This window comes from Geotrypetes seraphini, chromosome 8 (assembly GCF_902459505.1).
Source record: "Geotrypetes seraphini chromosome 8, aGeoSer1.1, whole genome shotgun sequence".
In the NCBI taxonomy this organism is placed as follows: Eukaryota; Metazoa; Chordata; class Amphibia; order Gymnophiona; family Dermophiidae; genus Geotrypetes; species Geotrypetes seraphini.
In genome coordinates, this window is record NC_047091.1 from 127,528,654 (window position 1) to 127,553,629 (window position 24,976).

General features: G+C 43.9%; 1 protein-coding gene across 1 annotated transcript in view; it reads right to left on the reverse strand.

Moving 5' to 3' along the window:
• Positions 1–24,976, reverse strand: part of CIT (citron rho-interacting serine/threonine kinase) — a 702,016-nt gene that overhangs the window by 670,028 nt on the left and 7,012 nt on the right. The window contains 1 exon segment of the mRNA XM_033956569.1: positions 23,958–24,140. Coding sequence (XP_033812460.1) covers positions 23,958–24,049 — 92 coding nt within the window. The 5' untranslated portion in view covers positions 24,050–24,140.

Genomic DNA, 24,976 nt, shown 5'->3' on the forward strand with positions numbered 1-24,976 from the left:
ATCTAGGAAGAGTCAGAGGATATTCGTTTCCCTACAAGGGCTAACTTCCTAAGGCAGGTACTGATTTTATGTCCTAACTTGTCACAAGAAAAACGACGTAATGCTTTACCTGCGGCCTTAGTACCCTTGCCCTCTTCAAAGGAATACTTGCTGGGAAAAACTTGAACCAGGCCCCCTCCCTTGGCCTCTAGAAATGCCTCTGCAGAGGTGATTGCTTGCCCAAGCGTTTGAATTCCCTGTCTCCTAACCCATTCCTTTATTTCCCCAGGTATTGCGTCCACAAATTGCTCCCTTATGAATTCCCCGATAATTGCTGGCACACTCTGAGAATGAGGGGTGAGCCAGAATTCACACAGGCACCTAAGGCACTGGGCCAATGCTTTAGGACACTCACCCTTAAGCATCTTAGCTTTTCTGAACTCTAATCCACAGTGTTCTGGGGTATACCCAGCATAATCTTGGAGGGTCTGTTTTACCACATTACACTTGGCAGCTTGATCCGATAGGCCTCCGATGTCTTGCCTGACAGACAAGGAATTCACACTTCTATCAGCCATCTAGAAGTCACTGCTATATGTTCAAACCCTACCAGAAAATCTTCAATATCATCTTCTGGAGACAGTTTACAAAGTTTTATAGGCTCCATAGCAGGAGTGCCTACCGAACTAGCACCCCTGGGTTCAATGCTGCCCATTGTCCAGGATCTTTACACTAACTGTGTCACCGCTCATACTTGATCTCCCAACATATGTATCATTTGATCATGCCGCTCCTGCTGCGCCTTCTCCTGTGCTCACCAAATCTCCATCTGAGATTTTACCGTTTCCTGTGCCACCTCCACAGCTCTACACCTCTCCATCTCGCTCCAGGCATTGGCTTGTGCAGGATCCATCTGGAACAAAGCAAGAAAAGAAAAACCCAAGTGTGATTCCAAAACACAAAACTTCCTATTTGCCCTGCTGACTTGGTCAGCTATACTAAAACCCTTCTCATCATCCACCAGTGAGCCCAGGTACCCGTTACCTACTGCACTGATGTGTCTGCGCATTGGGTTTTAGTCAGGGCAGCCCCACAACCGAAATCCCTCCACAGAACACCGTCTGAATCCTCTGCTCCCTCTGGACCTCTGATCACGATCGCTGCTGCCCTCCGTCGGGTCTGGATCACTCCACCACTCTCCTATACGTGCCCCAACCGGAACTGACTTGAGAATCCTCCTCTTCCGGTCCTTCTTGTCCACACTGCCTAGGCTCCGCTACCAGCTTCTGTACCACCAGATTTTTCTAGGCAAAACACCTCCAGCAAAACACATCAGTTTTGTAATCCACAATCCAGCCAATGCACATAAACAGAAAAATGAAAACAGTGTCTGTAAGTCCAAAAAAAAAAACCCAACAATTTGTAATCCACAGAGTAAATTCAGTTTCCAGAAATTGAGTCCCACTCCAGGGAGAAATCCACACCAAGTTGCACAAAAAAAAAAATACATATATATCTCAAGCAGGAAAAAAATCACTTCTTTTTCCCACCTACTATTCTACAAATCCACCGGAGAGGGGCGCTAGATCCCACCACTGCCACAACTGAAGTTACCTATGTGACCAGGTGTAGCCGCACTGGCCGCAGCAAGAGACCTTTCCCAGGTCACATAGACCTCGGCCGAGTGGTTTGCCGAAGCTTAGTGGGTGAAACAGGGAATGCAGTGAAAAAAAAAGTCAAGTGTCAAGTTGCCACTAGATATTTTATTGCATAAATTTAGCTCAATAAACTGGATAAGTTTCTCAGTGTCTCAAACAATGGTGTCAAACAAAAACATAATTTCCAGTTCAAATTTCATTTTCATTCTGCTGCTTCTAGTCTTGCCAAACAATGCAAAATCCAGGAAAGTCACCAAAAAAGAACAAAAAAACAGGTTGCTTTTACATAAGTTCATCCTACAGTGCTCTAAGGCAAGTGCTTGGGGAATAAAGGGATATAAATTCCCCAAGCCATGGGATTTCTCACCACCCCATAAATGGAACCTGTCTTAGGGTTCCCCGTCCAAAGAAATCCTCAAAACAAGCTGTCAGCCAAAGAGGTACTTGGATAAGAATAAAAGAAAAAAAAAATGCAAAATAACTTTGCCTTGTCCTACTTCTATACAGCAGAAGAAGAAACCATCAATAAGGTGCCAAAGGCAATAGCCTATGGCCTCAAAGTCCTGACAAGGCCCTTAACGGTTCTGCTGCCTTGCTCAAGGAAAGAAAAAAAAAAACTTCTTCCTGCAAATTAAACACTGGAATCTTAATTGCAGGGAACAATAGTTTTAAATTCAAATCTTCCCTTCTTATTTTTAACACTCTTTCTACATGACGGCTCCTAACTGAGCTCCATACATTCTTCATTGGCAAATTCAACACCCTCTTTTGACTCCATCTCACAGGTACTTAATTCTTCCTCTATATTATTTTGCTCCATATCAAAGTCCACAACATCCTCAATAAATTCAGTTTTAGAGTGTTTTACCTGGGAGTTCTGAGAATTGTCTATGTGTTGTTTTCCAGCCCTGAGCTGGAGAAAACTCTTTTCCATACCAGTCAGCTTTGCCTTGGGAGATGGTGTGTGCCCTAGCTGCCTGGAAGCCACTCCTTTTTCTCCCACGCTGCTCTGATTATGCTTCCTCACAGCTGGTTTCCCTGCCTCCTGTCAGTAGCATTCTGGTTTTTCCTCAACTGATTACTACCCCTCTCACTGGGGGCATATTGGAACTTGTAGTTCCCTGCCTTTTCCTACTGTCCATTGCTTTTGAAAATCTGAACAGGACCTAGGTGTTTTAGAGCTAACGTTTAAAGGAAACTTTTGTTTCTGCAGGGCTCTAGGTATACTTTTAGGGGCAGATGTTTCAGCACTCAGTGTCTTGCTTTTATTTTTATTTTCCTTTTCAGAGGACTGCTATGTTTCTTTTAATGTCACAGGGATGTCACTGTGACACTATATACTTTCTCATTACAAACAATAGATAATTATTGAAACTGTTGCAGTTTGAAGAGAGAGAGAAATTCCTCAAACTCTGATAGCTGTTTAAATAAAGATTTAAAATAAATGGACATGAAGAATTGGTAGCCCATAATTCTATTGATAGGCACAGATGATTGGAAAATGTGTTTGCCAAAAGAGTCCAATGTCCTGGCTTCTCTACCTAAAGGAGCAGAAGCAGAAGCTTGTGAAATGAGTGAAAGTTTAAGGGTAGATTCCAGAATTAATGATGTTGAAGTTGAGTTCTGTTCAAGCCTGGACACCTCTGAACTCTTTTGGGGGGTTTTCTATTATTTATTTATACATTTTTTTTTCTCAAGAAATACTTATTATAAAGTTTTGATTACAAAATACCAAATAGCATAAACACCAGCATAAACACCAGACAAACTCCAATACAATCAAAAGTCCCAGAACCCAACAAAGAGAAAATTAAGCTATCAACAACAATCTGTTGGCCACACACAGGTTACAAACCCCCAACCCCAATATCCACCCAAACTAGCAACCCTTCTCCCAAGAAATCCCCCACATCCCACTCCAAGCCCCCACCCATCCTCACCCCAACCCATGAGTCCTGTCTTCCCCCCAATCTTCCAAAAAAAAACCTCCTCCCTTATAGTTCCTCAGACCCAGAGTGGAGTGAAGACGCCCGCCAAGCCACATAACTATTCCAGATTTTCTGATAGGGCCACATACACATCCGACGCATCGCTGTCAGTTTACTCATAAGATGGACATAATCCAACCGAGTAAGCAAATACCCCTACTCTGGGATTTTAGCTGCACGCTAGAAACTGGCTAAAGCCAATCTAGCTAATGTGACCACAAAGAGGGCAAATTGATGCTCCTGAGGTGTATACTCAGGTATAGGCACATTAAGCAGACAACATTCCATTAGAACAGAATAATGTTTCCCCAAAATTTGAATAATTAACTGTCCCACCATATTCCAATAAGCCTTCACCCTAGGACAGGCCCACCAAATATGCTGAAAAGACCCCAACTGTCTACATCCTCTCCAACACCTGTCAGTATATTGGGCCCCAAGTTGAGATAATTTCTCAGGCATCTTATACCAACGATAATACATTTTAAAACCATTTTCAATAAGAGAGGCAGAAAGAGGCAGAGAGACTAGGCACCTATAACACCTTCCCCATTCTGAATCTTCCATTGTCATCACCATTTCCAACACCCATGTAGCCCTAAAGCTGTCTTCAGGCGCCTCCCGCAGCAATAATGCCCAATATAAATGAGAAATACCTCCCCGGCCTACACCCTTCTGCAATGTTATTTCCAATCTGGTTTCTCCCAATACCAAATCCTAATAAACCATCTTATATTTTAAAAAAGCCTCAATTGCGCATAAGATAACACATCAGAGTGCAAGAGCCCATACTCTTCTTGTAGATAATCAAATGAAACTATTGCCTCATCCCTCCATACTTGCCCTACCGTGTGTAACCCTGCTCTGATCCATTGAAACAGATCAGCACCCCCAGGGGAAAAGCCATCCAAAACTCTGAGAGGGGTCAACGCAAAATATTTACGCTCCAGAAACATCTTCTTATGCAAATTGTACTAGATAATAATAATCACTCTCAAAAATGGATTATTCACAGATAGAAGACCTCGATAGATACCGGGGCCCATGGTAATCTCCACAGTAAGATCTCCATTAGGAAAGCCTGTTCCAAATACATCCAGGGACGAACCTCAAACCCAATCCAAGCAGCAACTTCTTGTAACAACGCCGCTTGATGATAAAGAAGAAAATTGGGTACTCCCATCCCTCCCTTCTAGTCCGAAATAAGATAGCCCTCCACACCCTTAGAGGTTTGCGCTTCCATATATAAACAAAAATCTTTCTGTTCAAAGTGCAAAAAAATACTGCCAGGATTGCTATTGGCAAGGCCATAAAGAAAAATAAGAGCTTTGGGAGTAACACCATTTTTATAGCTGCTATACGGCCCAGCCACCCGATCGTCATACCCTCCAATCTGTCCAATTCCTGGAACAAACGATGCTGCAAGGAAGGGTAGTTAGCCGAATATAATGTTTCAGAGCTCGAGGTTAACTGAATACCCAAATACTTCAGGGATTTTCACACCCAACGAAAAGTAAATTGAGACTGAAGTTGCTGAACTTGCAAGGCCGGAAGGTTGAGATTCAAAATTTTTGATGTGTCCATATTCACGTGAAAATCTTATACTCGACCATAGGCCTCCAATGCCTGGATTAAATTCTGTAAAGAGACCTCCGGGTCCTGGAGAAAAAGAAGGACATCATCAGCAAACAGTAAAATCTTATGAGAGCAATCACGCACCTCCAGTCCCCGTATATTCTCCTGTTGCCTAATCAGACAAGCTAACAGTTCCATGCTGTAACGGCAACGGCAACAAGGGATAACCCTGCTGAGTTCCACGACACAAATTCACTGGGTCAGTTAAAAACCCATGAAGCTTAAAACGGGTCAGAGGAGCTGTTTACAATAGATGGAGCCAAGAAAGAAATTTTTCATCAATTTCAGCAAGACCCCAAACAGTAAATCCCAGTTCACCCTGTTGAAGGCCTTCTTTGCATCTAATGAGAGAATCACCGTGGAAACTTTTTGCTGCTGCACATGCCAAATCAAATGCAAGGCAGTTTTAATATTATCAAAGCCTTGACGCTTGCATATAAAGCCCACCTGATCTACATGTATCAATGTGGGCAGTACACGCTGTAGCCTTTGGGCCAAAATTTTTGTGGAAAATTTTATAATCAGAATTCAACAAGGAAACATAGAAACACAGAAGATGACGGCAGATAAGGACCATAGCCCATTAGGTCTGCCCACTCTACTGACCCACCCCCAAGTCTACTATCCTAGGGATCCCACTCCTGGTGACAGGTTCCCTTGGCTTAACCCTCTAAGGGATCCCACATGGGCATCCCATTTGCTCTTAAATGGGTCTATAAGATCCGCAGTCAAGGCTATTCTTATCTGGCTTAAACAACAAAGTCACCACCACCAACCGCCGTGAGTCTGGCAACAGCATCTCATCACCTAGCGCATTAAAGACTCGTACCAAAATAGGGGCTACTATACCCTGAAACCTCTTATAAAAATTATTAGTATAGCCATCAAACCCCGGAGAGGACCCCACCAACAGAGCTTCAATCACCTCCTGAACTTCCTCCAATGTAATAGTTAGGGACATCAAAGCTGCCTCACCCGCTGCGAGAGATGGCATCAAAACCCAGGCCAGAAACCCCTTAATCTCCCCCACCTCCAGGGCCTCACCTTTGCCATAAAGAGCTTTATAATATTCCCTAAACTCTTGTCTATATCCATAGATTGGGTCACAATTTTTCCTTCTCCAGTTATGATAGAGGGAATGAAATTTCTATAAGTTTGTTTTTTTAAGTTTGTTTTTTTAAGTTTATGAGCCAGCAGACGGCTTGGCTTGTTGCCAAATTCAAAATAGGCCTGCTTCACTTTCTGCAAAGCTCTCAACACCTCCTCCAGATCCAGAGATTTAAGCCGCACCCTAAGTACCTGCAATTGTTCCCATTCCTTCAGTGACAGTTCGAAGCTCTTCTTTGTTTCAAGTCTATGGATCTCCACCCGCACTGACCGCTCCTCACATTCAGCAAGGTGCTTCCCCTGCACCACCATCCCAATCACTCGTCCCCATAACACTGCCTTAAAGGCTTCCCACAGGAGCCCAGGTTTAATCCCCTCAATATCATTAAACTCCAGATATTCCACCATAGCTTTACTTAAAGAGTTCCACATTCTCGGCCTCCAAAAGGAGCCCATCATTAAATTTCCAAGGAAGTCTCGGTAGAACTTCACCTCGCTCTTTCAAGATCAAAACCATCAGCGAGTGGTCAGAGTGTACTATTCACTATGCGACACTCTGCAGTCGTGGCAACAACCCCTATTTGGGAGGATGAACCATGCACTGAGGAGAAGTAGGTATAGTCTCTGTCCTTCAGATGTGCCTTCCTCCAGAGATCCCAATGAGACAAGGACCGCAAGTCCTTCCTCTCTGATTTTCCATACTGAATCTTGGGCGAGGAGTTATCAACTAATGGATCTAAAGTAATATTAAAGTCCCCTCCTAATACAAGGGTACCCTCAACACAGCTCCACTTCCATAGATGAAGCGTTCTGAGGATTCTTAGAGGTGTGTGCCAAGGGTCACTCTTCAGTGAACCTAAATTGCGTATTTTGACCATGCGCATATGCCTGCTTCCCAGGGTTCCTGGGGAAATTTTCGCTCCCTAACAGGTTCAAAAGCTGTGTGTCATACCCCACAGGCCACATGGGAGCTATACTTGCTTGAAGCAGCATAAGGGCACTTTTCCACCACCTATTCTTCCAAAACAAGATTGATATAGGGGTATTAGCATCAGAGGATTCTATTCCTGGCACTATGGAAGCAAAACAAGGTGTTTTGAAGAAGTTTGAGAACTTGAGAAAAAACAAACAAATCGGGTAAATCCAAGATGGTCACCGCTGGTGAATTTTAGAGTTAAACTACAGTTTAAAATCACCTCAGGGCTGACCAAAAAACTCAAAAAACCAAGGATTTTAAGGGAGGAGGACCAAGGTCCTAGTTGTCGAAACAGTTAAAAACAGCTTTGGAAGACACACACCCCCCCCCCCCCCCCACATCCCCATTTTTCCTACAAGCTATCACAGACCATGTGCCGGGGAAATGGTGATGTTGCTGCTGCCTGCTTCAGCTCTTCTCAGAATGTAGTTGTTCTAGGAGAGGCCCTTAGCTTCCAGTCACTCAGCCACTTCGCTGGGATCTTCGAGCTGCCATTCGGACCTCCACAGACTGACCCTCAACTGTACACCCTCCCTCCCCCAGATTTCTCATGAAATAGGAGAGAGACAAAACACAGCTGGCACCATGAGCACCCTGAAGGAATGCTATTAGTGCCTAAATAGCCTGCATTCCAGTCCCTGACCAAGTCAAAGGGGCAAGCAAACACCAGGGGAACTGACCCTGAGCTCCTCTAATCTTCAGCAGGCTGGCTGAAACAGGTCCCTGAAGGATACACCTGCCAGCTGCAGATTTACTATCTGCTCCTCTCCACGCAGAGTAGACCCTTATCAAAAGGGATCTCTGATTTCACCAAAGAGAGCACGACTAGAGAGTAAAACAGCAAAATAAAAAATAAATAAACCAAGATCAGAAAGCGAAGTTGCTTACCTGTAACAGTGGTTCTCCTTAGACAGAAGGGAATACAGCCACACTTGTTGATGAAGTCCTTAGACTGAGCCTGTGTGTCAGTGTGCTCCCCTATGGCTTACTAGGAATGTGCAGGTACTGCTGCTGATTGTGGCCCTTCCCCTTGCCCTGACAGTTTTGTTTCTAGCTGCAAAATATATATATATAGATATATATATATATATATATATATATCAATAATAATAAAACGCTAGAGTGCGCATGCGCTCTCGAAAATTCGTGAGTCCTGGCACCGTGAGGTGTGCTTCTGTGGCAACATTCTAACCTCACGGCACATGCGGGGTCTGAAGGCGCGCGACTGTTCTCTCTCCCTGTCCTCGGCACGTCACCGCCCGCCCTCACTCGCCGCTGCCTCTCACTGCGCCGTGAGGTGAGCACCAACACGAGCCAGCCAGATCGGGCCGGCGTGGGAGCCCTGCTCCGCCCCCCCCGATCCAGCAGGAGGACATTTTACCTTAAAAAAGCCAGCGCACAGCACCAACACGAGCCAGCCAGATCGGGCCGGCGTGGGAGCCCTGCTCCGCCCCCCCCCCCGATCCAGCAGGAGGACATTTTACCTTAAAAAAGCCAGCGCACAGCACCAACACGAGCCAGCCAGATCGGGCCGGCGTGGGAGCCCTGCTCCGCCCCCCCCCCCCCCGATCCAGCAGGAGGACATTTTACCTTAAAAAAGCCAGCGCACAGCACCAAAACGAGCCAGCCAGATCGGGCCGGCGTGGGAGCCCTGCTCCGCCCCCCCCCCCCCCGATCCAGCAGGAGGACATTTTACCTTAAAAAAGCCAGCGCACAGCACCAACACGAGCCAGCCAGATCGGGCCGGCGTGGGAGCCCTGCTCCGCCCCCCCCGATCCAGCAGGAGGACATTTTACCTTAAAAAAGCCAGCGCACAGCACCAACACGAGCCAGCCAGATCGGGCCGGCGTGGGAGCCCTGCTCCGCCCCCCCCGATCCAGCAGGAGGACATTTTACCTTAAAAAAGCCAGCGCACAGCACCAACACGAGCCAGCCAGATCGGGCCGGCGTGGGAGCCCTGCTCCGCCCCCCCCGATCCAGCAGGAGGACATTTTACCTTAAAAAAGCCAGCGCACAGCACCAACACGAGCCAGCCAGATCGGGCCGGCGTGGGAGCCCTGCTCCGCCCCCTCCGATCCAGCAGGAGGACATTTTACCTTAAAAAAGCCAGCGCACAGCACCAACACGAGCCAGCCAGATCGGGCCGGCGTGGGAGCCCTGCTCCGCCCCCCCGATCCAGCAGGAGGACATTTTACCTTAAAAAAGCCAGCGCACAGCACCAACACGAGCCAGCCAGATCGGGCCGGCGTGGGAGCCCTGCTCCGCCCCCCCCGATCCAGCAGGAGGACATTTTACCTTAAAAAAGCCCAGCGCACAGCACCAACACGAGCCAGCCAGATCGGGCCGGCGTGGGAGCCCTGCTCCGCCCCCCCCGATCCAGCCGGAGGACATATTACATTTAAAAACGACCCAGCGCACCACTTCACAGAAGCCAGCCAGATCGGGCCGGCGTGGGAGCCCTGCTCCGCCCCCCCGATCCAGCCGAAGGACATATTACATTTAAAAACGACCCAGCGCACCACTTCACAGAAGCCAGCCAGATCGGGCCGGCGTGGGAGCCCTGCTCCGCCCCCCCGATCCAGCCGGAGGACATATTACATTTAAAAACGACCCAGCGCACCACTTCACAGAAGCCAGCCAGATCGGACCGGCGTGGGAGCCCTGCTCCGCCCCCCCGATCCAGCCGGAGGACATATTACATTTAAAACGACCCAGCGCATGCGCCTTAGTGAGCGCCTTCGTGGAGCACCTGAGAGGAGCACTTGCGGACCTGGAACCGGGAACACCTACGCCCCAAAGACCACTCCACAGGACCTCCTGCCGACTTCCAACATAAGGCAAGGAGCGTGAGATCCCCGCTCCTCCCCCTCCTCCCAGCACGAAAAAAACCAACCACTCCCGATCCAGCCGGGACTCAAAGGGAGAACCATTCCTTCTACCTAACACTCCGAACCAGACATCAAAAATGAAGCTCTCCCTGCATACACACACACTAGCCACCCTTTTGATAATCCTCCTCATTTCTAGTTGGAAAGCAGCAGCAAACAACTTACCCACCACAACCACATCCTCCAGTACAACCAACTTCCAACTTCCCAACAGAAGAATACTCACATCAAGAAACTCGAACCACCACGCCAGCACTCAACACTCCATCACTGTTACCTGGAGAAGAAGATCAACACTTCCGAAAACAAAATCTCATCCATCTCCCACAACACTCATATACCCGGAAACAACTCACATTCCCCAGACTGACACGACCTCCCTTACATGTGCCTATGTTAACATCAGAGCACTAGGACCCAAAACAGAAAACATAAAAAATTGGATAAAAACAGAAAAACTTGACTGCCTATTCCTCACAGAAACCTGGTTAACCTCAGACACAGACCCTAGAATAAAAGAAGTATGCCCGCCGGGATACAAAATAACAGTAACCTGCAGAGAAAAAAAAAGAGGAGGAGGACTAGCAATAATAATTAAAAACTCCCTAACTCTAAACATACTTGAAAAAACATCCACTCCGCAAATGGATTTCCTAGCGTGTCATCTCACAAACCCAACTCTAAAAAACTCACTTAACTGCCTGCTCTGCTACATAACACCAGGAAACTAGACCACAGTGAGACCTGAATTTGAAAACTTCATCTACCAAAACTCATTAACAGCAGAATATAACCTCATCCTAGGAGACCTAAACCTACACCTAGAAGACACAACTTCCACACCAGCAAATAACTGTCTATCCTTCCTCAATGCCTTATCCTTCCAGATCCTAAACCCACAAACCACACATGAAAAAGGTCATCAACTGGACATTGCTGCATTCATGACTCACCAAACATCCAAGCCAGCAATCCAAACTCCTAACGGAACATGGTCCCCATCCCTATGGTCAGACCACTACACATACAACTTCAACATCAACTGGACCAAGATCAAACACACACCTCAATCAAAAAAAACCACATATACCACACGCAAACATATCGATCCAACCATTTTTTGGTCAAAGGTAGACGAAACTATCCAAGACTGCGACCCAAAAAACTTCATTTCCCACTGGAAAAATGTGTCCACCAACATCCTTGATGATCTGGCCCCCCTACAAACCAAAACCAGAACCAGCAGGAAATCAGACCAATGGTTTGATAATGAATTGCTCCAACTCAAAAGACAGTGTAGAAGATTAGAAAGAAAATGGAGAAAAAAGAACCAAGATCAAACAAAAACCGACTGGAAAAAAATCAACAAACAATACAAAAATCTACTAAGGGACAAGAGGAAAAGCTACTATACTAATCTCATAGGCACGGAAACCCAAGATTCCAAAAAAATATTCCAAATCCTAAAAGAATTAACAGACACCAAACCATACACAACCACCACGAACACCCCTCCACCATCACCCACCCTCTTAGCAGAACACTTCAAGAACAAAATCACCAACACCAGAGCCACTCTCATCCTTAACCCATCCCATCAAAACACTATCACAATCCACCCTTCAGGAAAAGAGGCAACTGCAGCAGACAGAATTTGGACTCAATTCCCCAACATACAATGGTCAGAACTCAACAAATTCTACAAAAAATACAGTCATGCCTCTTGTGACCTCAACCATTGCCCCTCATATCTCCTTACCACCTCTAGTGTAAAATTCCACACCATAATTCTACAATGGATTCAATTCACGCTCACAGAAGGCACATTCCCTGCTGACCTCAGCGAATCGTCATCTCCCCCAATCCAAAAGACCCAAAAGCACCACAAAACCACCCATCTAACTTTAGACCTATAGCCTCAATTCCGCTATATGTCAAAATTATAGAAGGCCTAGTAGCCAAACTCCTCACCAATTACATAGATGACCACAACCTACTCCACCCCTTGCAATCAGGCTTCAGAACAAACTTCAGTACAGAGACACTACTAGGCTCCCTTATGGACACCGTCAGACAACACCTTAGTACAGGAAAAAAAATGCTTCTCATACAACTGGACCTAACTGCGGCATTCGACTTAGTGGATCACAACATCCTTCTACAGATCTTAGACGCAATAGGCATCTCAGATAAAGTATACTCTTGGTTTGAAGGATTCCTAAAACTCAGAACCTACAGTGTAAAATCAAACAAAGAAAAGTCAGAATCCTGGTCAAACCCCTGCGGCATACCACAAGGATCTCCACTATCCCCTACCCTCTTCAATCTCTACACTGCCTCTCTAGGAACGCATCTGGACAATCTGGGCATAACCACCTATAGTTATGCTGATGACATCACCATCCTCATCCCATACGATCATTCTAAACCTACCATGACAGACAAACTTCACCAAACACTTGAAACAGTCACAACCTGGATGAAAAACCACAAACTTAAACTCAACCAAGACAAAACCAAATTCATCCTTCTCGAAAATGACAAGGTCCAAACCACAACCAACTTAGATATAAACGCAATCAAATATCCCATCCAAACCACCATAAAACTACTTGGCATGACCATAGACAGATGCTGCACAATGCAACCGCAAATAAATAAAACAATTCAGAAATCATTCGCAATCATGAGAAATCTGAGACAAGTCCGAAAATTCTTTGAAAGAACACAATTCCAACTTATAGTACAATCCCTAATACTAGGAATACTGGACTACTGCAACATCCTCTTCCTTCCTTGCCCTGCAACTACGATTAGACAACTCCAAACAATCCAAAACTACAGCTTTGAGACTCATCTACTCATTGAAAAAACATGACCACATCACTGAAGCCTTCATCAACTCACATTGGCTTCCAATCCAAGAAAGAATCCAATTCAAATTCTACTGCATATTATTTAAAACCCTACACGGAGACAGCCCATCATACTTGAACAATCGCCTCATCCAAGCACCCACTACCAGACACAGAAAAACGCACTCCCCATTCATACCCCCCCCCAATCAAGGAAGTAAAAAGAACAAGACTACACAACGGCCTACTAGCCACTCAAGCCGCAAGACTGGACAACCAAATCTCCAACCTTCTGATGACCACCCCAGACTATAGGACGTTCAGAAAAGAAATAAAAACCATACTTTTCAAGAAATTCCTGAAGCAGCAATAACATCACGACCCCTTAGTAACTCTAAAACTGACATTTGATCTACCCATTAATGCACTAATAATAACAAAAGAACCTCCACTATGACCACCTACTAATTCTTTTACAAACCACCTCACCCTCAACAACCCGTTAAATGTTTATAAGATCTACTACTTACCTCTCTAGCTAATCACTGTAACTCTGTTTTTTTAAATTAACCTTTTGTAATCCGCCTTGAACCGCAAGGTAATGGCGGAATAGAAATCCCTAATGTAATGTAATGTAATGTAACATTCTAATTGACACCTCACGGCGCTTGCAGGGGCTGGAGGCGCATGCAGCGACTGTGCTCTCTATATATCTCCCGGCTCCAGCGGATTAGGCAGCACCAGTGGCAGCAATGGTGGACAGCAGCCCCACTCCAGCTGTTGACCCTCCACAAACCTCCCGGCTCCAGCGGCGTAGGCAGCACTATAAACACGCTGCTTCGCGCCCTTCTCTGCGATTTCCTCTGCCGCGTCCTCTGATGACATCATCGGAGACAGACGCGGCAGAGGAAATCGGCAGTAGAAGGCCGCGAAGCAGCGTGTTTAAAGTGCTGCCTATGCGGCTGGAGCGGAGGGTCAGGAGCAGGCCAGATCGAGCAGGACAACGACAGTAAAAGAAGTGGGAGGGGCCGAACGGAGCAAGGAAGAGAAGATAAAAAGAAGGGAAAGGGGGGTAGGGGAAAATGCTGCTACTGCTTCTGCACAGGAAAGGGGGTATAGGAGGGAAATGCTGTTGCTGCTGCATAGGAAAGTGGGATGGAAATGCTGCTGCACAGGGAAATGGGGAAAAATGACAGACAGAGACAGCGGAGGGAGCGAGACAGAAAGAAAGAAAGACACAGGGGCAGGGAGAGGGACAGAAAGACAGACAGAGAAAGGGGGCCAGAGAGAGAGTCAGCGGGAGAGGGAAAGAGGGCTGCTTTGGGGGGAAGGGTATGCTTGGGGCAAACAGCTTTGCTCTGGGGGGGAAGACAGAAGAGGCCATGGAGAGACAGGGAGAGGGAAAGGGGGCTGCTTTGGGGGGAGGGGTGTGCTGGGGGAGACAGAAGGGGCCATGGAGAGATAGGGAAAGGGGGCTGCTATGGGGGGGAGGTGTACTGGGGACAGACAGCTTTGCTCTGGGGGGGGAAGACAGAAGAGAGCCATGGAGAGACATTTGGGGGGGAGGTGGGTACTGGGGGCACACAGCTTTGCTCGGGGGGGGGGGGGGGGAGACAGAAGGATACAGACAGCGGCCAAGGAGAGAGAGATAAAGAAACACAGACAGACAGACACATCTATTCTAGCACCCGTTAATGTAACGGGCTTAAAGACTAGTATATATATATCTATCTGAAGGGAAGGGAAGTGTTGCTGCTTTCCCCTGCTGTCTATGGAGACCCCCCCCCTCCATTACAGGTAAACAACTTTGCTTTCTTCAGAGACAAGCAAGAGATATGCAGGCACACTTGTTGGTGAGTCCCAAGCTAAACTCTGACAAAGGGGTGGTGGTAGATGTTATGAAGCAAATAGGCTGCATAGGACTAACTGTCCAAATCAAATGTCTTGTGCTGAACTCTGAGCTAAACAGTAATGTTTAGTAAAAGTGTGACTTGAGGACCGGGTTAATGCTCTGCAGATATCCTGAATTGGAACAGACTGAAAATTAGCTACTGAAAATGTCACACACAAACTGTGAGCTGCTATTCTGCCAGGACATGGCTGACCTGCTTTTTTGTAGCAGAATTCAATGCAACATGAAATCCACATTGAGATGGTCCTTTTAGACCAAATACCCAGATTAGCTGGGTTGTAGGTAATGAAAAGTTGATTGGTATGCCACAGGGTTGCAGTTGCTTTTAGGTAATAATAATAATAACTTTGTTCTTTTATACCGCCACTACCAGGAGTTCTAGGCGGTTTACAACAAAAGGAGCTGGACAATCAGTGAAGTACAATCAAGTCATAGAAATACAAATAGTAAAATAGAGTATAAAATACAGTCAGTAAGGGAACCACAGTGTTAAGTAATAAATTTATCAAATAGAGTGGTCTTAACTAATTTACGAAAAGAACAGTAATTCAATGCTTGGTGAATACATTTACCTAACCACAATTGTAATTTGCTGGCCTGAAACACAAAAGATTTATCCAAAAAAGTCTTGCATCGACAATCATTTATCTTGGGGTAAGCGAATATATGAGAACTTCTGGTTTCCCTCAATGGTTTATATAACTCAAAATGAGGGAGAAGATAAGTGGGAGACAGACCTGATATCATCTTAAAGCAGATACAAGAGAACTTAAAAAGAACTCGTCTCTAATGGTATCCAGTGTAATAGACGATAATACGGATTGACATGTTCATTCTTTTTTAGACCAAAGATCATCCTAACAGCCAAAGACTGTGTAGGTGGACATGGTTTGGGAGGAACTGTACATATGGAAACTAGGTTACCAGAGCCTGAAGTTCACTGACTTGTTTTGCTGATGTGATAGCTGTGAGAAAAACTGTTTTCCATGTGAGGTAATTGAGTGAGGCAGATAACAGTGGTTTAAAAGGTGCATCCATCAGGTTGTCCAATACAATGTTGAGATCCCATGGAAGTGGTGGGTCTCAAATGGGAGGATGGATATTAGCAAGTCCTCTGATGAAGCGCATTACTAGAGGATGATGTGAGATTGGTAAACTATCGACTAGGTCATAAACCAATATTGCAGACAGGTAGTATCGCACTGAATTTGTTTTAAGACCTGAGTCAGATAGGTGAAGAAGTATTAGTGGAATTAAACATACAATGGGACTCTGGCCTTGGGTATATGTCCAGTGAGAAAAGTGAGTCCATTTTGATTGGTAAGACTTTCTGGTTGAAGGCCACCTGGCAGCTAAGGGAATTGTTTTTACTCACTGGGAGATTGGAACATTTCCAAGGATGCTCCATTCAATTTCTATGCAGTGAGGCCGAGGCTGGGCTGGGTAGAAGAATCTGTCCATTCTGTTGGGAGATGAGGGAGGGATTAGATCCCAGAGGAATCGAAGGAGCGTCGAGGAGGTCCAAAAAAGTGGGTACCATATCTGTCTGGGCCATCGTGGTGCAATCAGGATGAAATTAGCAGAGTCTGATGACCTTTTGTATAACCCTGAAAATGAGTGGAAACGGTAGAAAAGCATACAGGAAATTGTCTGTCCAACGGATGGAAAAAGCATCTCGATGGCTCGATGCGCTGGTCGAATTGAACAAAAATGATGGCATTGTACATTGTCTTGGGGGCAAAGAGGTCTATGTCTGGGGGCCTCCAGAGTTCGAACAGTCAGTGAGTTACCCTGGGATTGAGAGACCACTTGTGAGGTTCAAGTTTGAGACTGAGTGAGTCAGCTAAAATGTTGTCTTTTCCTGGAATGTATACTGTTTATAGGCTTGTTTTGACGGACAGAGCAAGGCGCCAGAGGTGGTAGGCTTCTCTGCAGAGGCATAGAGATCTTGACTCTCCTTGTTTGTTTATTTAGAAAATTTCTATTTGGTTGTCTGTTTGTATAAGGATCTGTTGGTGATGGACCCAGGGTCGGAAGGCTCATAAGGCATGGAGCTCCCGATGATTGATGTGAAGATCTAGTTCTTTCTTGCTCCAATGTCCTTGTGTCTTGAGTTGGCCTAGATGAGCTCCCCAGCCAGTGTTGGAAGCATCTGTTGTGATTTTAATGTGAGAAGTAGGAGGCTGAAACAGGCAACCATGAATCCACCAGAGTAGAAATGTCTTGATGGAGGTCAGGAGCAAGATTTGATGCAAGAAAGACTGAGAGCATTGATTCCAGTGGATCTTAAGGTGCCACTGTAAAGGACACATGTGCAGAAGTGCATGCAGCAGAAGAGACAGAGATGTTGCCATGTGACCTAAGAGGTGCAAAATCTGATGAGTGTGTAGATTGTCTTGCTTGGTTGCAGAGCTGTGCAATTGTCCTGTGTCTCTCTTTGGAAAGATAGGCCCGAACTGTGATGGTATTTATGTGAGCTTCTATGAAAGTGAGCACTTGAACTGGAACAAGAGACAACTTGGCATAGTTGATAAGGAATCCAAGGGATTGTAGAGTAGATAGGGTATCCTGAATGGTGAGACGATCCCTGGAGTAGGTCACTAGAAGCCAATCGTCAAGATACGGGTAAACAAAGTGGCACCGCTTGTGAAGAAGAGCTGCTACTATCACTAGGCACTTCATGAAGACTCATGGGGCTGACAAAAGGCCAAAAGGAAGTACCCTGTACTGGTAGCGGTGGTTTAGAAACTTGAAGCAGAGGAACTGCCAGTGAGTGGGATGGATGGGAATGTGAGTGTAAGCATACTTGAGGTCGAGGGCGGACAGCCAGTCATTTGGTTTCAAAAGAGTGAGAATAGTTGATAGTGAGATCATTATGAATTTCTCCCACGTGAGGTAGGTATTGAGTGAACGGAGATCCAGTATGGGATGGGGGCCCCGAGTCTTTCTGGGTATTAGGAAAAATTGGAATAAAAGTCCATGTTTTGTTGTTGGACGGGCACTTCATCTATTGCATTGTTTTGAATGAGAAGGGAGAGTTCTGCTGTCAGAAGCGGAATGTGGTGGCAAGTGGTATGGGAAGGTTGAGGCAGCTGAGAAACTTGGATTTTTGAAAGAAAGTTGAAACGATAGCCCTGTGAGATAATATTGAGGACCCAGTTCTCTGTTGTGATGGGAGGAAATGACTGAGCCAGCCTCCTACTGGTAATCTGTCAAAATTGGGGTTAGATTTGAGGGCAGGAACCTGGTTGGTTGAGTTCTGCTTCCTCTCTCTTGGATGCAGCTTTTGGAAATAAGTGGAGGATTGAGTTCATTGATAGGTGGGTCTACCATAAGGCAAATAGCATCTTCTAGGATAGTACTATTGGAAAAATTGTTGATGATAGCCTGCGGTAAGTGGTAGATGAAGGATTCCTGCAATATTGCTGAGACTGATTGATAAGAAGAGCAGAAAGTTCTCAGATAGCCATAGAATCCTCTTTTAATTGAGAGACTGTGTCTTTCACTTTCTCACCAAAATAAGCTGTCTCTGAGGCAAGGCGCATCTGCTAAGTGGGTATGGAGGTCATCTCTAAAGTCAGAAGCTTTGAGCAATGCCATGCAATGGGTTGCAATGGCGACAGCTGCTGTTCTAGTTAGTTTTAATAAGGCAATACATGGACTCCTGTAGGGCAGCAAGGAGATTTGCTGTGTTATCTGATGAGACATTTTCAAGAATAGAATGTGTTATCTGATGAGACATTTTCAAGAATAGAAAGTTGGAAGTATAGGATCTGACATTACTAAGGAAAAATTATGTTCTTACCTGCTAATTTTCTTTCCTTTAGAAGCAGCAGATGAATCCAGAGACAAGTGGGGATAGCTCACATCGACCAGCAGGTGGAGATAGAGAAACTGATTAACAGGTGGTCTTATAGACTGATATTCCTCCTGTCCATTCAGTTTGCTCTATCTCCCAGCAGGGGTTTGGAGCTCTCACTCTAGCTCCTGGATTCTGGCTATGCAGGAATAAATTTTTGGGACTTTTATATTCTTCTGTTGAGACTAGTTCTCTTCAGTTAAGAAAGGGGTGTCTGGCTGAGCGGTGCCAGCTTTGGGAGCTACACCTGGGCCCCCCCAGGTCCCTTCTCCACCCTCCCCCTCCATTGGATTGAGGGGTTTCATTTGGCTCTGTGTTCTTTCTTCTTTCCAGTTTAAAAAAAAAACAAAAAAAAAAACAGGGTCAGAGCCTTTCTGTGCTGTTCTGTGCCTCCGGGTCAGCGTTCAGCCTGTAACTGCCAGCTATAACCTTTCTTCGGTTGAATGTGTGCTTGTGTTAGGTGAGTTGGATTTTGAGTTTGGCGTGCGATTTGGGCCGTTGCGAGGGGTTCGTTCGGGAGTACTGCGTCGGTGGTTTTTGGCGGGATTCTCCGTTTAAAAAAAAAAGTCCCCATGACTGCAGAAACAGTGAAGCGGTGTTCGCGCTGTGGGAAGCGCAGGACACCGTCGGGTCTGTGCTCTGCAGGATGTGCAGACGCGCAGGCAGAGGATTTGTTTTCGCAACTGGGTGAGGGGGAGTTTTCCAGCGCTGAAGAGGCGCGCTCGAGCTCCTCTTCCCGCGCGGTCGCGTCGGCCATGTTGCCGACCACGCGGACACCTGAAGCGAGTGCGGCGGCTCCCGATGTGTCGGGTGCGTAGGACAGCAAGGAGATTTGCTGTGTTATCTGATGAGACATTTTCAAGAATAGAATGTGTTATCTGATGAGACATTTTCAAGAATAGAAAGTTGGAAGTATAGGATCTGACATTACTAAACTATAATTTTTGAAGTGGTCATGGAATACTGGTAGACTTTCCTTCCTACTGAATTCAGGATATGGCAGTCCTTCCCTGGTGGCTTATTGTATTGGGTCTTGGCTTTTTTAATGACTGACTTGGAGACCATGGAATGGTGTAGAAGATGCTGTATATCATGTCCAGGGATTTTCGGTACCTTGTATTTAAGTTCTAGATGTCTGGAGGCAGTAGAAACCAACTGAGGTTTGTGCCAATTGGAGATTTGTGGGTCCTGCAGGATTTGATGTACCAGAAGCACAATAAACTCTTTAGAAGGTATCTGACATGATTGTAAAATGGCTTGAAAGTTCTTCTTGCCTGCAGGTGTAGAATTTTGACTGAGACTCAGAAGACTGGAAATTTGTTGCAGAAATTTGGAATATGAGTAGGCTTCCAATTTTTCTATCTGAGGAGGAAGCTGATCAGAAGATACTGGATCTTGCTGTGAAGGGATATCATGTTCAGGATCAAACCATGCTCCTGAAGAGGTAGGGGGTTGAAGTGGAGATGTGCAGAGATGTGGAAGGACCCCAATCTGGATCCTATAAAGGATCTGGAGTTAGAAAAGAGGTAGAGCCTGAAGGGGTAGCTGCAGGGGATGGTGTGACCAAAGCAGGACTTGTTGCTTCGATAGAGAAGGTATAGAGCCTGTTTGTAGAAATGTAGCACTATCCTGTAAAAAACATAACAAGAGAAGAAAAGATGGGGCAGATTGTGATATTTGAGGTTGCTGAACCTCTTCAGAGAGGAGAGGCATGGGAGGTAACAGGGATGGCAGCTTTAGAGAGTTAAAATTCTCTTCTTGGAGGTCTTAAGTAGCCCAACATTTACCTTTTGCCTTGCTCTTTGAAGGCATAGAAGAGGAAGAGGAAAGGTTAAGTTGTAAAACACGATAAGAAGTATGTTTTATTGATGTGGGAGAAGATTGTGAGGCCAAGACAGGGCCCGTGGGAGTCTTTCCTGCCTGTTGCTGGTGCTTCACTGTTTGTGAAGAGTGCAGGCTGACCTCACCCATTGGAACTACCATATCTGGAAAGAAGGAGGTGGCAGTTCTGGCTGCCTCTGTCTTCCTACAACCGTGTCCAGTCTAATCCGCCACCTTCTTCTCCATTGATGTTGGGGATTTGCGGGTCACCTTCTCCACTCAGTTGTAGAAGTTAAGGCTACAAGGAAAGAGGGCACTGCCCAGAAGACGAGGTGGTGAAGCTGAGAAAAATTATTGATGCCCTCTATAATCCAACTCACAAGTTGGGGTACATAACCCATCAGTAAAGAATCGTTTGCTGTTTGAACATGAAACTGCAGTTTCGCTGCTTAATTGACTGCACATACATATGTATATTTATAAAATGGAACAGCTACAACATGGATGCTACTGTTTGCTGTTAATTTTTTCAGTGTTTATATTTGTAAAATAGCTGCTCCCACTGCACTTGCTGATAAACACACATGCTCTCCTGCAGACTTTAAGGTTCTGCATCTCTTCCTTTATATGACCCATTCACATTATTAGTTCAACCAACCAGGTTTAATTAATCCCACAAAAGCCTTGAAAATAGTTCCCTCCATAGCCGATTTCTTATAATATTATCATCTACAGAAACCTTCATAAATGATATATTTGTCTTATTTAAAGGTTCAAGTCTAGAAAAACAATCATAAAACATCTCTTTATATGTGATAAACTGATACAGCATTTCACTTTTGGGATAGACAATTGAACTGATGGGAGAAATTTAAGTTGTTTTGTAAATAACAATTACCCAAAATGCTTGCAAATGAAGATGAAAACAGATTACTATGTTTGTAAAGCAGTCTATTGATTATGTTTGTGTTTTGTCATCTTTTTGCTTAACCATATACCCAAACACCCACAATATTTCAAACTGGTGCCAACTTAATATTTATCTTCAAAACAACCACTAGTAGTGCATTTATAGAACAAGGCCTCAGACACACCTCCTCCACCATAGATAATGATTTGTATCTGGCAGGAATATTGGTGTATAATTCTCCTCATTGGCCTTAATTCATTTGATATATTTTAAACTCATTTCAAATTTCTTAACGCTAATTTGCTCTTTTTTAGAAGTTTTATAAATAGTTATAATTTATATCTTATGATGAATTTCATACTCAACTTAAATTCATCATGTTTTTCACGCTACTGGGACTTAATGATCCGACATGTTTCGCAAAAAATTTGTTTTTATCAAGGATCCCCAGAGCCGCTATTGTAATCCACCTACTCAAAGGTGGATTACAATAGCGGCTCTGGGGGATCCTTGATAAAGCAAATCTTTTGCGAAATATGTCAGATCATTAAGTCCCAGTAGCGTGGAAAACAAGATGAATTTAAGTTGAGTATGAAATTCATCATAAGATATAAATTATAACTATTTATAAAACTTCTAAAAAAAGAGCAAATTAGTGTTAAGAAATTTGAAATGAGTTTAAAATATATCAAATGAATTAAGGCCAATGAGGAGAATTATACACCAATATTCCTGCCAGATACAAATCATTATCTATGGTGGAGGAGGTGTGTCTGAGGCCTTGTTCTATAAATGCACTACTAGTGGTTGTTTTGAAGATAAATATTAAGTTGCCACCAGTTTGATATTGTGGGTGTTTGGGTCTATAGTTAAGCAAAAAGTTACTAGTTTAAACCCAAGCAGTGAATTCAACGTAATAAACGATATAGCCATTTTCAGTGGTATAGCCATTTTCAATGGAACTGCATAGTGTGTTTTGTCATCAACACATATACAAAAACTGCAAATAATAGCAAAATTATTGTTATGCATACTGAAATGCTTATAATTTTCAGATGCATGTAAGTGATTTTTCATAACCTACGTTTTAAAAATATTCAAATATCATACTGTAAACACTTCTGGAGTTGCATACTTAGGCCCACATGGCTCTGCCAAGAACCAAAACTCTGATCAACACTGTCTTCTGCTATTCCAATATTTGATGCTCACCATACAACTCTACCAACAAAGGTCAGAATTTAGAGCAACATGCTCCTGTTCCTGATTTAGGCCTCACAAAAGCCTGCTAATGCACTACAGTCCTGTCTATAAGGTCACAAGGAAAATTTGAAATAAAAGTAAGGAGAAGAAAATATTTAGGTACACTGATGGATCACTAACACTCATTTAGTTAAATTTTAATCTATAGACCCCCCACCCTTTTGTAAAAGAAACTTAAGCATCACCTGATGCACTTTCTACTATTCTAGAATTGAACCTCTACCATTAATTTCCAGCTGCACATACAGAAGCTTCTATTATTGCACATGGTTCCCACAAATCTTTGTTAGTGCCCCTGCATTGTATAACATCTTTCATCTCCTCTGTCTCACTCCTCCTCAACCTTTCTCCTCTGCAATATACACAGATCTGATTTTACATCTCAGTCCCAGCTAGTAATTTGATTATTTCGTAACAAGGCCTCCATCAAGGAAAACCTGACAGTCTTGGTTTAACTGTGAGGTGGTCAAGATTAGGCTCATTATACTTTAAACATAAGTCAAAGTTGAAAGTACTAGAAGAGAATATTTATATTTCTTAATTTAGTAAAGTTACAACAAGAAAACAAGCAAATGAACAAAGATTCTGATTCTGTAGAAGTAAATAGCCCATTGAATATCCTGCATCTCACCTTTTCATCTAAATTATGTGGCATTTTTTTAAATATGCTATTTATAGTCTCCAAATCTTCTCAGGTTCAAAAACCTCAAGCCTGCCTTTGATTTTATATTTAGTGGTACAGTACACATTTTCAGCATTCAGTATCTCTGGATTTTAACTCCCTCAGGGAAGTATCAGTTATGAAGTCTCCCCAACACATTTCACTTATATATATAAGGCTATTGCTCTCATTTAAAAATACTTTTTATAGGAAAAAAAAAAAAAAAAACCACCCCCAAAGATCTCTGTAAAGAAATAAATTAATAATGTAATATTTCTGGATGCTGAATGAAATGGTCTTCCACACATGATGAATGATGCTCAATGATAAAAGGTAACATCAATAAAAGATGTTTTCAAGGAAGACCTCACCAAGAGCAAAATGCATGTCAGAAAATATTTTCTAATTCTTCCAGTTTTTATGTTAGGCAGTAATTAATACTTACACTGATCTATTGAGAGCCCCCAGTGTCTTGCTGAATGAATAACCGATATATGGCAAATCTTCACCAGAGAAACCTGTGATATCAACTGGCATGGAGAGGATACATTTTGCAAATTCTTCCCTGGTTCATCAAAATTTGAGGCGTCATCATCACATTTGAGTATAGGAACAAATGGTGGAACAGCTGAAAAGAGAAATTACCACCAAAATGAGTAGGCAATCCTACTCATATGCTGCTGGAATGGTATCACAGATCCTGCTCTCCATCTCTAAGGAAGACTGAGTCACTGCTCTCAAATGCTATTACAGCAACAAGAGATTAACTCCTCAGCTGCCAGCTCTTTTGAGAAAGAAAATCATAAGTAAAATATAATTTTATTTTAACCCAATTGAATAAATCTAAATGTTCTAAAAACCATTAACAGCATTTATTTGTAACCATATAAGAAATTTGTTCCAACAATCCTTATTTCAGAAAACAATCCAGGATTCAGTTATTGAAAGTCTGAAAACACTGCAGTGTGTGCTTTCACAGTCCTAAAATTAAAACAGTAATTTTTTCTGAAGGTTTTGCATATGTTGCAGCTTCAGATGCTCTTCAATAGTTTTGATTATATTCATTTTGCATGATATATGAGGGGGATAAGGAACAAACTGGCATGGAAAGAGATGGCCATAGAAAAAATATTACCACTACTCATAGCACTAAAATTATGCTAAAGGGTTAAAGGCAACACCACAATATGGCTCACACACACTTGCATCTGATCTAAAATTAATCCTTGAGCATTAAATATAAACTACTTATTTTTTCACTCTTCAGATTTTTGTGCAATATAAAAAATACAAATACACTGTTACTTTAAATGACATAGAACCCAATGTCCAAATATGAAAAAAGGATTTCAGGCAAATTCTGCAGCACAACTCGGAAAACATTACAGTATGGTACTTGCAGGAAGGTTTTATATTACAGCTGTTCAGTCCTCAGTCACAGCAAATCTACTGAGCTTCTTTTCT